This window comes from Dipteris shenzhenensis, chromosome 31, assembly GCF_047967505.1.
Source record: "Dipteris shenzhenensis isolate YYH24624 ecotype China chromosome 31, Dip_SZ_1.0, whole genome shotgun sequence".
NCBI lineage: Eukaryota > Viridiplantae > Streptophyta > Polypodiopsida > Gleicheniales > Dipteridaceae > Dipteris > Dipteris shenzhenensis.
The window spans coordinates 45,390,642-45,406,061 of NC_141626.1; the positions used below are offsets into that span (position 1 = coordinate 45,390,642).

At 47.1% G+C, this 15,420-nt stretch overlaps 1 protein-coding gene across 4 annotated transcripts in view; it reads left to right on the top strand.

Annotated features, from left to right (window-relative positions):
* LOC147881519 (ATPase complex subunit) overlaps positions 1-15,420 on the top strand; it is a 68,914-nt gene that overhangs the window by 25,380 nt on the left and 28,114 nt on the right. For 2 of the 4 annotated variants that reach the window (XM_087370037.1, XM_087370038.1), the window contains exons 3-4: positions 3,899-3,962; positions 4,484-4,672. In XM_087370037.1, coding sequence (XP_087226163.1) covers positions 3,899-3,962; positions 4,484-4,672 — 253 coding nt within the window. The remainder of the gene's footprint in view (positions 1-3,898; positions 3,963-4,483; positions 4,673-15,420) is intronic. The other 2 variants (XM_087370039.1, XM_087370040.1) reach the window with 2 other exon arrangements.

Below are 15,420 nucleotides of genomic sequence, written 5' to 3' on the forward strand. Positions count from 1 at the left end.
GGTCCTCTCCCAAGTACGAGATGTGTGGAGCTGGAGGAGATCTAACTGTATGATGCGGTTAATCTCATCGAGTGGGATCTACTCGAGCGGTGCATCCATGCTATACTGAAACGGCGGAAGCCGATCCATCTGAATGCCGTGACTGGCAAACCATGCGGTGATGCGTGCAAACCATGCTGTACCTACCCCACTCTCTGCTAGTCATATGGAGGACTCTAGTGCCAGCCTCGGAAGTCTCTCGCGAGGTAGGTTCCAAACTCTGTGGAGGAAAGTCACTATCTGAAAAATGGCATCAACTTGGAGAGGGGTCATGGCAAACTATGCCTGTACTATCTGATGGGGGACCGAGGGCTTACTCCGAATCATCCTAGAGCCCATAATCACCTGTAGCCGCTCAAATCTCTTCCATTCTGCTGCTGAAATATCACACCTCCTAAAAGGTGCCGCATACATGGCAGTCGGCCTTACTCGAGTGTCGAAAAGCCAACACTTCATTGGTGGATCCTGGAAGTGTGCCTGGAAGCACTGTCACTCTAGTCGGGACAAAGCACCATGCCCTCGCGTGAGTCATGCTCTGGCTGCGTGGGTCATCGTGAAAATTGGCCCTGTGAAAACTGCACCCAAATATGTGTAGGACTGCACAATCTCCACTGGCTGATCTGGTATGTAAAGCTATGTCAATGAAGCACTGTGCAAGAGGTGTTGAAGATCATGACCTTGGTCTTCCCAAGGTTAACCATCAGGTCTCTCTCTCTACAGAACACCTCTAGGGCATCTAGATGTCTCTGTAATCCCTCTGCCGAAGATGACAGGAGGACTATGTCATCCGCGTATAGTAGAATCTGTATCATCAAGTCTGCTAGTGGTGCTCCCTCGCCTCCTAGACGGTCTATGAAAGATGTAATCTCATCAATATGGAGCCCGAAGAGAGTTGGTGAGAGAGGGCATCCCTGCTTTACTCCGATCATGCTCTCAACCCTGTCTGATAGGCCTCTTGGGACACGAACTCTCCCTCTGACGGACTCGTATAGGCTCACCACTCCCCAGATTAGAACCTCTGGAATCTGCATATTATGTAGTCTCCTAATCATGTGGGACAGTGTCGAAGGCCTTCTGAAAGTCTACAAAACAAACATAGACTTTCTGGCGTCTCGACCTCGCCTCCTCAATGATAGTCCTCAAGGTGAAGATGTGGTCTAGAGTGGAGTGTTGTCTTCGGAAACCTGCCTACCCTAGAGCACGCTGCCCAGGTGCCTATGTATGGCTGTTGATCTCCCTCTCCAGTATTGATCCATAGATCTTGGCCAAGGTGTGGCCAATCATGAGAGTGCGATAGTTCCCAGTATCCATGGGGTCACCTGCCTTGTGTATCGGTACTATGGTGGTGGTACTCCATGAGGGTGGGAAGCCGTGACATATGGCATGGTTGAACATCTGTGCTAGAACTGGAGCCAAAACCTCTTGTCCATGATCGAAATGCTCAGCCCGTAGCCCCTCATGGTCCTGTGCTCTCCAGTTATGAAGCCGGCTGAGTGCAGCCCGCACATTTTGTGCAGTGAACAAGTGGCAAGTGGTGGGTTTGGGCATAGTGGACATATCAGGTGGTGACTGCATCGGGAGATCATAAAGAGAGCATGCATAAGTGTGCCAAACACCTGGGTCTATGGTGGGTATAGGTGGCTTCCTCTCCGATAGAAGCCCCCAACCAATGGCGGGATCCCCCCCTCGAAATGAACTGATCACCTCATCCATTCTGTGGGTGAGGAAGGCCTGCCGCTTACGATGAGGCTCAACTACTGCCCATTGGGAACCCTGGTGCTTGTTAGCATGTTGGAGATGTGCTGTTGTAACTTGTCTCCTATTCTACATCATGTGTAAGGCTAACACTATGAGGTGGCAACGATGGTGTGTCAGATGGGGCGGCAGCTCACCAAGCTTGTGTCTTGTTTGCTTTTGTAAGAGACCCACACACATACACGCATGCATGCACAAAGAAAGAAAGAAAGAAAGTTTATTATAGTCTTTGAAAGATTGAAGGGTCTCTGAGGCTGAAGAAAACCAGATGCAATGAGATTAAGTAAGGGGTCAACCTAGAACAGTCTCTGAGGCTGAAGAAAACTGGATGCAATAAGATAAACTAAGGGGTGGAGCTACTAAGGTGGGCACCCACATCCAAGACTGATATTTGAGACCATAAATAAAAGGAGAGAGAATAGGTACGTGCCATGCTCTCCTCAAGGGCACCAAGAAATAGCTTGCTGCTTGGCAAGCCCCACTATCACTCCCGTCGTCTGTCTCCCTAAGTCAGAGAGTAGAGAGGGCATATCTCTAGTCTTCATGTGTGTTGACACACACTAGTGGGTCTGTGGTGTCGTACTCTAAGTTTGGGCCTTATCGACCAGTGTGGCTACCCATGACTTATCGACCAGTGTGCCTACCCATGAAAGCTTGCCTATGTCTCAAATAAGGAGATCCAAACTATTTGCACCGCAGGGTGCCAAAAAGCAGGACTATACTCGCTCTATATTAGTGCACCCATGTGTTGAATTTTACTAGCATTGTCATTGATGACCTGCACTACGGTTTGAGGTCCCACATCCTCCAAAGCTTTCTTAATATGAAACTTGAGAATAGATAGAATCACCTATATGAGACTCATTGGATGCATCAATGGACCTGAGAAAACACAGTGCCAACCCAGCATGACACAAGGATATTAATGTAGGCCCTATGTAGGTGCCTATTGCTGGCCGACAATCTGCCCCACGCATCTGCCCCCGACTATGGCTTATTACAATCCCACATGCTGCTCTATTCAGCAGCCCTACAGGCCATCTTCTGCAGCACTTCTGGCTGCTGTTCTTGCTGCTAAGGCAGTTACGATAGTTTCCCATGTGACAACCAATAGTCTCCCCACATGGAATCCTTTTGTATCCTCTCAGATCTGCTCTTTTGGCAGCATTCTCTCCTGCCCCATGTGTCCTTCCTCTGAGCCCATACCCTGCTGCATGTCATCGTCCCCCATGTTCTCCTCATATGGGGGCTTATAGGTGGAGAGGTGACATCTAATCCCCAACAGTGAGACCATGATTTAGCATACTTGGCATGGGAGTGCATCTTGCCATCAATTTACACCTCCAGTTTTTTTGGATTCTTTTATACACTTCGGTACCCAGGATCAGATCTTAGGTGTGGTACAGTTTTCCTAACTTGATGGATCTCTATGGCTAGAGTGAGTGTCATCTTTCTTTATATTGTCTTTATTATCATGGAGGTCATTTAGGTTCATTCATGTGAGCTGTGGGTTGTGGTTGTCTCATATGGGTAGGCAAAAGGACTTGGGTGAGGGCATGCTAAATGGAGCATGTCCCAAGGTTGGAGAGTTGTAAATTATAAAAAAGTTGTAGTATGCTTGTTCTCATAAGGTATAGTGGAGTGATAATCTATATATCTTTTAGAATTTTAGGTTACAGGCCTAGTTAATATTACTTTGTTTGCAAAAAGGAATTGCTGCTCCAGCTAATGTAAGAGCTTTTTCCTGACAGAGTAATTTGTCTTTACTTACGTTGGCTTGAGTTCAACATGCCAGTGGCATACATGAAGTGCCCTTGGTTTATGGACATACTTAGTGACCAAGCTTAAGAAAGAGAAAAAGCACAAAAACGAGGCTGATCTGCGGTTTCATATGATAGGGATCCCTGCGTTATACTGAACCTTTAACTGAACTACTGTCTTATATTGTAGTTTGAATCCAATTTTTGACTACGAGTTTTGTGACCTACAAATGGAAACTCGTTCTTTGTCTAGCTTGCTAAACTCGCCTTTTGTTGCTTTAAGGACAAAATGAGTTTTTGAAGACTATTCATAACACAGGTTCTTTGGTGTTTTTTTAGTGCAGGAAGGATGAGCTTAATCGGGGCTATTTTGATGATTATCGTGACCTGAAAAAGCATGGTGGCAAGGTTAGCTTGCAAATATCACAGCACCTTGGAATACCGGCTCTTCTTGGCAATCTTCTTTATTAGCATTTATTTCGAGGTTTATGGGCCTGACAATGTAGGTAGGGGTATCATACCATAAGTCTGAACTTGACAATAGAGTCGCCTGTGAAGCCCTTTGTGTGGTGTCGTATGAACGCAAGTTTGCTCTTATCAATGTTGGAGGGAAACTTGGCTGTTTCTTCTATTAAAGTTGTTTATATAAGTTGCATGCAGTAGTGTACAGATGGAACTATGTGCCTGCAGCATGTGTATGATAGCTGGTATTGCTTGTGATGCCTTATCTTTGATGATTCCTTTTCATTGTCTTTCACCATTAGTAGTTTGGCATGAAAGAAAAGGGATCTCACTTGGTTTTTTCAGTATAAGTTTAAAACAGGAAGAAAGTAGGTAAACTAAATTATTGTCTCACAAGGAAGACATGCTGTTTTCTTGAATGCTTTACTTTCCTGGGAATCTCACGGTTATGCTAGTTGTATACGCAGCTAGAGGTGGCCAGGCAGGGTTTGCTTCCTGCTGTGTCTTCTGTTGAGTTTCCAACTCTCATGGTCGAGGTGGTTAATGGACAGCAGCTTATCCTTCCATCAGGACAAAAGCCTTCAGAAGAAAAGGTTGAAAGTTTGACACACATACATGCCACACTGGTGTGCGTGGCTTTCCGGGCCAATGGACAGGTATATATGTTGTTTGATTGCTTTCCCTTCTCCCAATTGGCAAAGGTCCTTTCTCTTCTTCTCATATTGATTTGATTGTGGGTAGTGCTAAAGAATTTCACCTTCAGCTGGATACACTGATAGTCAGACAGGTCGCTAGTGATTTTTACTCGCTTTTCTTGGTCGAGGCCTCCACTCCAGCCAGACACAGAGCTCATTGTAGAGTTTGGGAGCATATGCCTAGATGAGGGCCCAATTAGATGCCTCTTTTACTACACGTGAGTTTGAGATTGCACTTCGCCCCATCAGACAAGTGTCAAGGCGATGATGGCATCATGCTTGCCTAAATTGAGATACCATAGGGCAGTTCATCACTTTGGCCTTTCATGGGCCATCAATAGCATTCACCCCTCTCTCTCAGAGGGGATCATCGATCTCATCCCCCAAGGGGGGGATAGGATCCTTGTTATGTACCGAGAGGCTCATCCGTCTCATCGTTACCAGCCCCCCCTCTCTCTCAGAAGGGCTCGTCCATTTCATCTCCCAAGGGGGGATAGGATCCTTGTTGTGTACCAAGATGCGAATCCTCGGATTAGTGGACTTAATCCAGCAGGGGTAGGGGGCCTTGGGATTAAGGGAAGCAGGTTAATGTGGGACTAGAAACTTGAACACTAGCAAAGGGCCAGTTGGCTATATTTTGCCAATATACTTTCCATAAAGCAGGATGTTCTTCTCTATAAGAGTGGCCAAGGTTATTGTGTTGGTATTATGGCGGATCACGAGATATTGTCCCGATGGTTCCTTGGGAATGAGTTCTGGTGGTATGGGACGCTAGAGGTATGGGTAAAGGCTTGTGGGATTCTGATCTATAGCCAACATCCTTGGGGGTGGCTGGGAGGTGAGTCGCCTACTGATTTCCATGGTGTTTTGCTGATAATGTTCAGACTGTGTTTAGGGTTAGATCCTAGTAAGATTACAGTGGTTATCAGAGCATCCCTCAACACAGAGGAATTGTTGCAAGGTATGCAATCAATTGTAGTGCGATGTGTGTCTGCTGATTGCTGAAGTGTCATGAGGTAGAAATCGTTGGGATCCATGAAGCATAATGGAGAGAACTATTTGCAGTAAATTATGTGAGAAAACCCAAGGGGGTGTTGAACTGTCTGTGAATGAAATAGGGCAAGTTTGAAGTGCTGATTGTCAGGAAACAGGGAGATAACATGCTGTAGTAAATTTGCAGATGCATTAGGTGTTTGTTAAACAGGTCGTAGGTTCATTGATTGTTGAAGGCTATCTCGATCTAAGTTGATTGCAGCATAGGGTGGACTGTAAGGACAATCAATTGCAGTCAAATCTATTGTGAGAACTGACCCTGTTCATGGCCGGGCCATGGCTGAGAAGGTATGCAAGAACCACACAATTATTGCTGTGGCTGGCCAGTAGGAAGTCAAGGTGAGAACCTTGCTGCAGTGTTGACTGTCAGGGGCTATTGTAGGGTGCAATTGCATGCTGAGGGCCTGAACTAGGCTGTGCGATCTGCAAGAAAATCCATTGTGGTTACTGAGAATCGACAGGCACTGGTAGAGGCTGGAGAATCTGAACCAAAGGGGTATTGACAGCACATCTGACAGGAAGATGTGCCTGATTGCAGCTGCTCCCTGTTCAGATGAGTGCAGGCCCATACTAGGCTGAAGGTTTTTTGAAAAGTCAGGAAGTTTGCTTTTGTAGCTTTTGGGAAAGCTTTCCAAAAGCAGAGCTTTACTCTGCTTTGGATTGCTTTTAGGGACTGGATTTTAGAGACAAAGGGATGGGCCTATCAAGTTAAGACCCTACACCCCTCTCTTGATGACAGCCTGCAGATTTTTTAGCAGTCCCTTCATTGTTACAGCAGACCTGAACCAGGAGCTTGATGCTACAGTCAACAGCAAACTGAAGCAGAGTGCCATACCAGAAGTTTTCCGGGTTAAACAATCTACAGCCATATCAATTATCGCTCATTGCCCTTTCTTGTGGTTGACACAGCAAGAGATTAATGAGATCATCCGGGATGATCTATGGCAGGTGTGCATCCATTAGACATGCATATCTCCCTTGCAACTACTCATGACAAAGATGGCCTTCTACTGAGAGCATTTCCTTCGTCTGAGCGAGGACAGGTTCATCCATACACTCAGGTGCCTATGGACTCACCTTTCTCATGAATATGGATCACCATGGGCCAGCTCAAGACCTCATCCTTAGTTTCAGATTGAGATAGTGCATGATATTGCAGCTTCTCAACACCGTAAAGACTTGATGCTCTATACACTTTGGGATCAGAGTTGTTGGTATGCCCGTACTTACAGGTGCCGGAGCGACATGTCACCTACTTCTACACATTCTAGTTGGCACCAGGACACAGTGGAGTGGAGGAAGAGCTAGTTGATACAAGGGCTAAGTGGATTAGCGGCGGAAAGAGGCGACAAGGAGCTATGGAGCCAGAGCCATAGACCATGCACTAGGCAGAGACAGACGAGAGCTTGCACAATGGAGGTCCAGCCCATCTTGGCTCTACTCAGAGGGGGCTGTCAAAGTCGTGGGATGACCCATTGGATACAGAGATCATGGAGGTTGCACTCCCCACAACAATAAAAGATGATCTGACAAAGGCAGATACACGATATCCACATATCCCATCGAAGGACAACTGAGGCACCAGGATTATAGTTGATCACATCTCCTACTTTCTCTCAGGATTTGTTTTGAGTTTTGAGTTCCTACTAGCTTTTTTGAGTTTCTTAGTATAGCACTTAGCAAGCGACTTAGCGAGCCTGCTTCAACCCATGGTGGCTTGTATGGGATGCTATTTTCGCTTTACTTTGTCTCGTAGGCCTATGAGGGCAGTAGCAGTAGTGGAGGTCGAGATAGCCACCATGCAGTCGGCCTTTGCGGGTAGATGTGGTGAAGCAGGAACCTACAAAAGCAACCGTTTCGGCTACCCTTGTGGACCAATACCAGAGGGCCACTAAGGCTCTCAACATCAGAGTCCGCGGGATCCCACGGACAGAGGTCACACGGATAGACGACACAACTACATTTGTTGCGACCACTCTAAAGATTCCTGATCATGCCATTGTGGGAGCATGGCGAGTGGGGAGGGATTCCAACAGAGAGCAGCCTCTCATTATACGGTTCAAAGACACTCAGGCACACTCGGCAGCTTTGCGTTGCAGGTCGTCCTTACAAGATCACCCCTCCATATCCATGGATGAGGACCTGACACCTCTACAGATAGAGGACAGACGTGCTCTCTTGCAGCAGTGGGATGCAGCCCGCAAGGAGGGGAATTGGGCAGAAGTACGGGATGGACTTCTCACCCCATCAGACATCTGACCGCCCTTGCACATAGGGGGGTGGGGTCTATGAGACGCAGGATACCGAGACCCTTGCTTGCACCATCTGGAACTGTAATGGTACCTTATGATCAAAGCCTGGGAATTTCTTGGAGTTCTACACCGGACGAGACATAGTTTTTTTCTGTATAGACACATCAGAGTCCATAGAATCCCTTGTCGATAGTCAGCTGATACACTTGGGAGTCAGCTTATAGAGAGGAGCCGAGGGAGAGGGTGTACGTGGTTCCAGAGGAGTGGTAGTATTATATAGATCATCCCTCATTGGGTGATTTCAGTTGAGAGGAGGGACCCGCACTCTAGATTCCTTTGGATCTGATTACGACGCACGACTAGTCAAGATCTTTTTTTTTTGAAACAGGTTGCCAACTATAGTCCACCTGTTTACGTATCGCACGGCTCATTGCCTAGAAACTAACAACTAAGATGGTGGTCTATACTGTTAGAAAAGTCACTGCCCCACCTGTGAGTCCCCGTTTTGAGGGGACAAGGGGGCAGGAGACTATTAGGGGGTAGGGGAGCAGAGATCCTACTTGGTTGGCACCCGCACAACAAAGGAAGAATGGCGTTGCCCTTCTACGTGACTCATGGAGCAAGAAGTGGCGGGACCTACGGTCTGCATCAGCAGCCCATGTGCTGGGCACATGGGCCTATTTATAGGGCTGGCCCAAGCTAGCCAACCTGGTCGGTGGAGGTGCTCTTGAGGTCGGTGCTGCAAGCAGGGGGCCGACCCCTTGCTGGTCAGTTTTCTTCAGCCCAAGCAAGGGCCTATAAAAATCCCCCTCCCCCCCTCATTTCTCATCACCTGCACAGAAAGCCTTGCACAGGCACACGCACAGGGCGAGGAGTAAGCTCAGCATTTTGGCAGCTTCTATTGGCTGTTGTACACGCTCAGCTTTTGAGCTTTTGTCTGCCCATGATTGTGGAGGAATATATCTGAGTTTTTGCTATGTCTCCTCCGTCTCTCTGAGTGTTGTATGAGCTAGATCGGGAGTGAGGTGTGAGTGATTCTATCCTCTATTTCCAACATGGTATGAGAGAAAGGTTTACAGCTCTAGATCGGAGTACCTCAGCAAGTAGGCAACTCCAATCAACACTCAGGTTTGCTGTGTGGTCAAGTTCTCCACTGCAAATTTAGTTTACAGCTTGCTATTCTTTATTACTGAAAGGATGGAGATTCTACTGTTGCCTCTTCAGCCCCTTCTCTTCCTTCCTCCTCCAAATTCCTCTCATTCACCATCCCAAACTTCGGAGTGTCAGGGAAACTAGAGAGGTCAAACTACCCGATCTGGAAGGTGAAAATACGGAGCCATTTAGTGGCTCGGAAGTTGTGGATGTTGACAAGGGGGTTGGAGGTAAAGCCGGAAGATTTGCTGGACAGCAAGGGGAAGATTGTCATTCTAGTAGATGGTGAAGAGCTTGAGGATTGGGAAGAGAGAGATGCCCACTCCCTAGCATTAATTATTGGAACCACGGCGGACTCTGTTCTTCCGCACATCCAGATGGCCGAGACATCTGTAGAGGCGTGGGCTATCCTGAAGGATCTGTATGAAATAGACAACACATATTGAATTCTGATGCTCCAACATCAATTGTACAATCTGGACATGACTGAGGCTGACAATATTCATGACCATCTAACAAAAGTCAAGGTGGTAAGGGACCAGCTTGCGGTAGTTGGTCAGAAGGTAGACTCAAGTCATCTGGCATTGTTGACTTTACACAAGCTACCTTGCAGTTTTAAGAGTTTCGTGACTATTGTCACTACAGGATAGAGGACCAAGCCTCTCACCTTCGAGGAGCTTGGCCCTTTACTATTGCAGGAAGAGGCTCGGGAAAAACTATTTACTCAATCGGACGAGAAGGCTGTCGTGGCAAGGGACAAGCCCGGCAAGGGTAAGTTCAAAGACTCCAAGAACAAAAGCAAGACTGAGAATGTAGAGAAAAAGAGGCAGATGAAGTGCTTCTACTGTGAGAAGCTTGGTCATTCTGCTAAAGAGTGCCGCAAGAAGAAGGTGGATCTGAAGGAGTCGTCCAAGTCCAAGGAGGAGCCAAAGACCGAATTGGCAAACGTCACGGTCGGCGCTCTCTTCATCATCACTGACTATTGCTCCGCTTATGCAGTCAGTGAAGGAGAGGAAGGTTGGTATGTGGATAGTGGAACTTCAAAGCACATGTCCAACAAGGAGTGGTAAAAACCATGGAAGGTACACATCCTGATTCCAAGGTCACTGTGGGGGATAACCGGTCATGCCCTGTGAAGGGTGTTGATAGTGTTCCATTCATGACGACTGTAAGAAACGGGAAGTTGATTTCCGGAGTACTGTATGTACCGAATTTGTGCAAGAACCTTTTAATTGTCTGTCAGATGGACAAACACAATATGTTGGTCTTATTTGACAACGGCAAAGTCACTGTCACATCCAAGGCAAACAGACAGGTGGTGGCTCAAGGTGTTGAGGAGCATGGGCTATATCGGCTCGACGCTTTGTTGGTGCACGGGGATCATGGTAGATCCAAATTGTGGCATGAGCAGTTCGGTCACATCCACTATGGCACTCTCGCCGAGATGCAGAAGAGAAAGATGGTGGTTGGATTGCAGGCAATGATCGTGTTTGTAGGGCTTGCATGGAAGGCAAGCAACACAGGGACAAGTTCCCACAGGAGGCCTCATCATGGGACAAAAAGCCGCTCGAGCTTGTTCACTCCGACATCTACGACCCAATGTTGAAAAATTCATTCGCAAGTTCGTGGTATTCTCTTTTATTAGTGGATGATTTCAGTCGCATGACGTGGGTATTCTACCTTGCCAAGAAATCTTAGGCTTTTGAGAAATTCAAAGACTGGAAGGCGTAGGTAGAGAAGGAGAGCAGGGAGATAATTAAAGCTTTCCGCACCGACAAAGGGGGAGAGTTCACTTCTACCGAGTTCAATGGATTTTGCAAGAAGCACGGGATCAAGAGACAGCTCACTACAGCTCCCACATCTCAGCAGAATGGAGTTGCTGAGAGGAAGCACAGGACTGTCACAGAGACAAGTTGACCATGTTGCGAGGGAGGAATCTCTCGAAAGCCTACTGGGGTGAAGCCGTGAACACTGCCATTCACATTCTCAACAGAGCCAAGACCACAATATCTCATTTAAGGGTTTTCGATTCTAAAGCATTTGTGCATGTGCATGAAGATGAGCGGACAAAGCCTTATCCCCATAGCCGAAGCTGTATCTTTGTGAGATATAGTGAAGAGTCCAAGGCCTATCGCCTTTTTGACCTGAAAAAGAAAAAGATCCTTATCAACAAGGATGTGATCTTTGAGGAGTCCGAGCCACAGCCTGCAGAAGAGGTTTCAGAACTTCGGGCATTGCCCCCACCCAAGGTCACCATCCGAGAGGTGGAGCTGACTGAAGACCTCGACGAGGAGGAGGAGGAGGAGGAGGAGCATGCCATTCCAGAGCTAGCTCCCAAGTCAACTCCAACAAAAGACCACCAACAGAGAAGATGCCACCTCAATGGTATTTGAAAGACTTTAGCAGACTCACGGGTCACGGACATTCCCGAGAGCAATTCCGGAGCTTGGCAGTCTCAATGAAACATGAAGACTCCCTCCGTGAACTACGCTTTGGTGGCTCAGCTTGCGGAGCCCCGTTCCTTCTAGAAAGCGAAGGATATTCCAGAATGGCAGGAAGCCATGCAAGTAGAGATTGACGCCATTTTGAAAAATGACACCTGGGATATAGTGCCCAAACCAACCAAACGGAAGGTCATTGGGACTCAATGGGTGTACAAGCTTAAGTTCAAGTCAGATGGGAGCTTGGAATAAGTACAAAGCAAGATTGGTAGTGAAAGGCTATGCACAGTCAGATGGACTTGACTTTGACTGTCATCCTGCTTCAACATGTATCCACTTGCTTGGTACTATTTCTTTTTGTTTTTCAATAGTATGCTTATTAAGAAATGAAATGTTTTCCTACTGTGTTCAGTTACGGACAATGGGGACTAGGTCTAGCATTTGAGGGTGGACCCCCTTGATTGGGGTTATGGGCATTAGTGACCCACAAGAGTGATGGCCTCTCTTTGAGAGGGACATCTGGAAACCACACCCCACCTGAGTACCCAAACATGGGACCAATCAAATGCACAGATTGCATACCGACCTAGGAACCATTCAAGAGAATGTTCCCTGAGCTTTGGGCGTGGGCCTGGCAGCATGCTAAGAGTAATGGAGATACAAGATAAGACGACAAACAAATGAGCTCAGTATGGCTCAATTATGACCTTAGAGTACGTCAATAGATAGTCTAAGCTGTTAGGAACCCGTGGGTGCGATCAGAATTAAATTCTGACAACTTTGAAATTTTAGGGTTTTTGGGAGTGACGTGGCAGCTGACACGTGGCAGACTGCCACATGGAATCTGAGCTGGCAGGTCAGTCCACCTGTCCCACACATGTGGCAGCATGCATGGCAAGTGGCAGGGCATGCAGGCCAAGTGTTTGGCCCCAAATCTGGTAGATTTGGGGCAGGTTGTGGGCTGTCCTCTTTGGGACTGCAGCCCACCAAAAATCTGGGACAAGTGTCCACCTTCCACTCTAGGCCTAGGGGGGGGGCTGAGCTTATAAAAGAAGGCCTCTCCCCTTCATTCCACACATGAAAATTTCGTCACTTTTCTTCTCCCTCCTTTTGGATGATGCAGCAGAACCTCTCCAACTCCTTGGGTGCAGCCAGCTTCTCCCCAGGCCATTCTCTCACCTCAGCAGCACTTTCTCTCTCTACAACAGCACATTCTCTCTCTACAGTTCCAGCCCCTCCTCTCTAGAAATCTGCCCCCTCTCAGCTCTTCTGGAACAGCAGCAGCATCCTCTCTCCTTCACCTAGCCTGGAGCAGCCACAGCCCCTTTCTCTCTCCTGCTGCAGTCTTTCTCTCTCTACTGCAGAATTTCTCTCTCTACTGTTCCAGCCCATTTCCCTTGCAGAAATCTGCCTTTCTGTGCACTTCTGGAACAGCAGCAGCTCCTCTCTTACATCTCCTCCCTTGGGATCAGCATTGGCACTCTCTCTCTACAGCTATCACTCCATAAAAGCTTTCTCTCTCTAGCCTACAGGCTGTTTTTCTAAGCTGTTCTCATTCCAGCCCCTTTTCCACACTCTCCTCACCCAAGATAGCTTCAGAGGCATCAAGGACTTCATCCACAAAAGGGTCAAGTCACGAAGGGAGCCTGTATTGTCAAGTTTATCTCATTTACAGCACTATTTCATGTTGTTACAGCACTAGTGCTTGTCTTTAATGTTGGATGTAAGTGGTGATTGTTGCAGGCTTCTTCCTTGTGGATTGGGCAAGCCAAGAGTTGAAACCTGAGCTTGGAGTCCTCCTTTTTGTTGTCTACCTTGTACATATGCTCTTGGTCTTGTATCTAGGTCCTAGGTTCTCACTGAGTTCATCAGTTTGGAAGGTGCATTGCACCTTGGTCTTGTATCTCCATTTTCAAGAATAAAGTGAGCCTGGATAAGGGGGGGGGGCCGTCTTGGCCCCTCAATCATATTGCATTTTCCAATGATGTCACTTTGTGTTTAAGCTGTATAAGTCTTAATTCCAGCTTAATTGCAAACTCTTAAGTTCAAGTATATGTGTTTGGCAACTCGCAATCATCTCATTCAAATGCCTCTGCAAAATCCGTTGTCTGAATTGATAGAAAGCACCGAGTAGTTTACATTGGTATCAGAGCTTAGGCAGTGGTCCTGTACTCTGTGCTTTCTCTTGTTGAGTCTCTCCTTCATTGAGTCATCTTGTCATCATGGCAACCAATGGACCTGACCCTCCTCCTAACCTGCATGAGTTGAGTGCTCTCTTGGCAAACATTGCTCAACAGGTTCAAGTGCTGGAAAGCAGCCAAGCAGAAACTCATGACATAGGGTCCCAATCCCAAGGAAGAGGCCGTGCGGACAACACCAACTCCAACAAGGAGGGAAGATCATCCTCTTCTTCCCCTCCTCGAGGTAGACGGCGTCATCGGAGTCCATCTCCTTCGAGACGTCCACGGAGACGAAGGTATGCAAAGCATAAGGTACCTCTTGGAGATAAGCTCTTCAAGTTTACCAAGTACAAGGGAGAGGACAAGCCCGAGGTCTTGCTGGCCTGGATCCGAGACCTCGAGTATTTCTTTGAGGGGGACGAGTACGAAGACAAGGCGAAGATCCGGTTTGCCGTCTTGCACATGCAAGACCGTGCTTCACTCTGGTGGAGGTGGAAGCACCTCCAGAAAAGGAAGCTGTAAACGACACCCATAGTTTGTTGAAAACATGGGGTCAGGTAAAGGATGAATCCGCTTTGTTTTTGTTCGATAGTGGAGCTACTCACAACTTTATTTCTCATGAGATGGCACAGAACCTCGGGATAGCCAAGGAGAAGCCTTGGAGGCAACTGCAGCCTTCAAGAACCAAGAAGAGAAGGTGTACCCCATCATCGGCAAGCTTCGGGTACACATCCAGGGGTACTTGGATCATCTACCCTTCATGGTGGCACCACTTCAAGGATCAGATGTAATTCTCGGCATGCCCTGGCATAAGCAAGTCAACCCCCCAATCGATTATGTGAAGAATATTCTAGCCCTCCAACATAAGGGTAGAGATGTGAGCATTACAGCGGGAGTTTCAGGAAACACCATTCCTATGGTAGGTCATGCACGATCTCACAATTTGCTTAAGAAAGGAGTATGTTCTTTTCTAGTGTTTGTACGCGATAAGCAACCAAGTGAAGAAAAGTCAGATCCTCTCACAAAAGAAAGATTAGATTTCCTTCAGGAATTCTCTAGTTGCTTCTCTCAGGAACTTCCTAGTCACCTCCCTCCTGAGAGACCAGAGGATCACAAAATTGACATAGTTCCAGGGTCTTCACCTCCAAATAGACCCCCATATAGAGTTAGTCAATCTCAACAAGATGAAATCTTCAAGCAAGTCCAAGAACTCTTGGACAAGGGATTGATCCAACCCAATAGTTCTGCTTTTTGCTCTCCTGTCTTACTAGTCCAAAAGAAGGATAAAACCTTCAGGATGTGCATAGACTATAGAGCCTTAAATAAACAGACGGTTAAGAATCGTTTCCCAATTCCTCGTATAGACGATATCTTTGATCATTTAGGAGGTTTGAAATTTTCAGCCGCATGGATCTTAAGAGTGGCTACCATCAGGTACGAGTTGTACCTGAGGACATTCATAAAACAGCCTTCCGAACCACATTTGGGCTGTATGAATATATGGTAATGCCATTTGGCCTTACTAATGCCCCCGCCACGTTCAATCGACTGATGGAACGGTTGTTCAGGAACTATAGACAGTTCACTGCCGTCTTCTTTGATGACATCCTCATTTTCAGCAAGAATGAGGA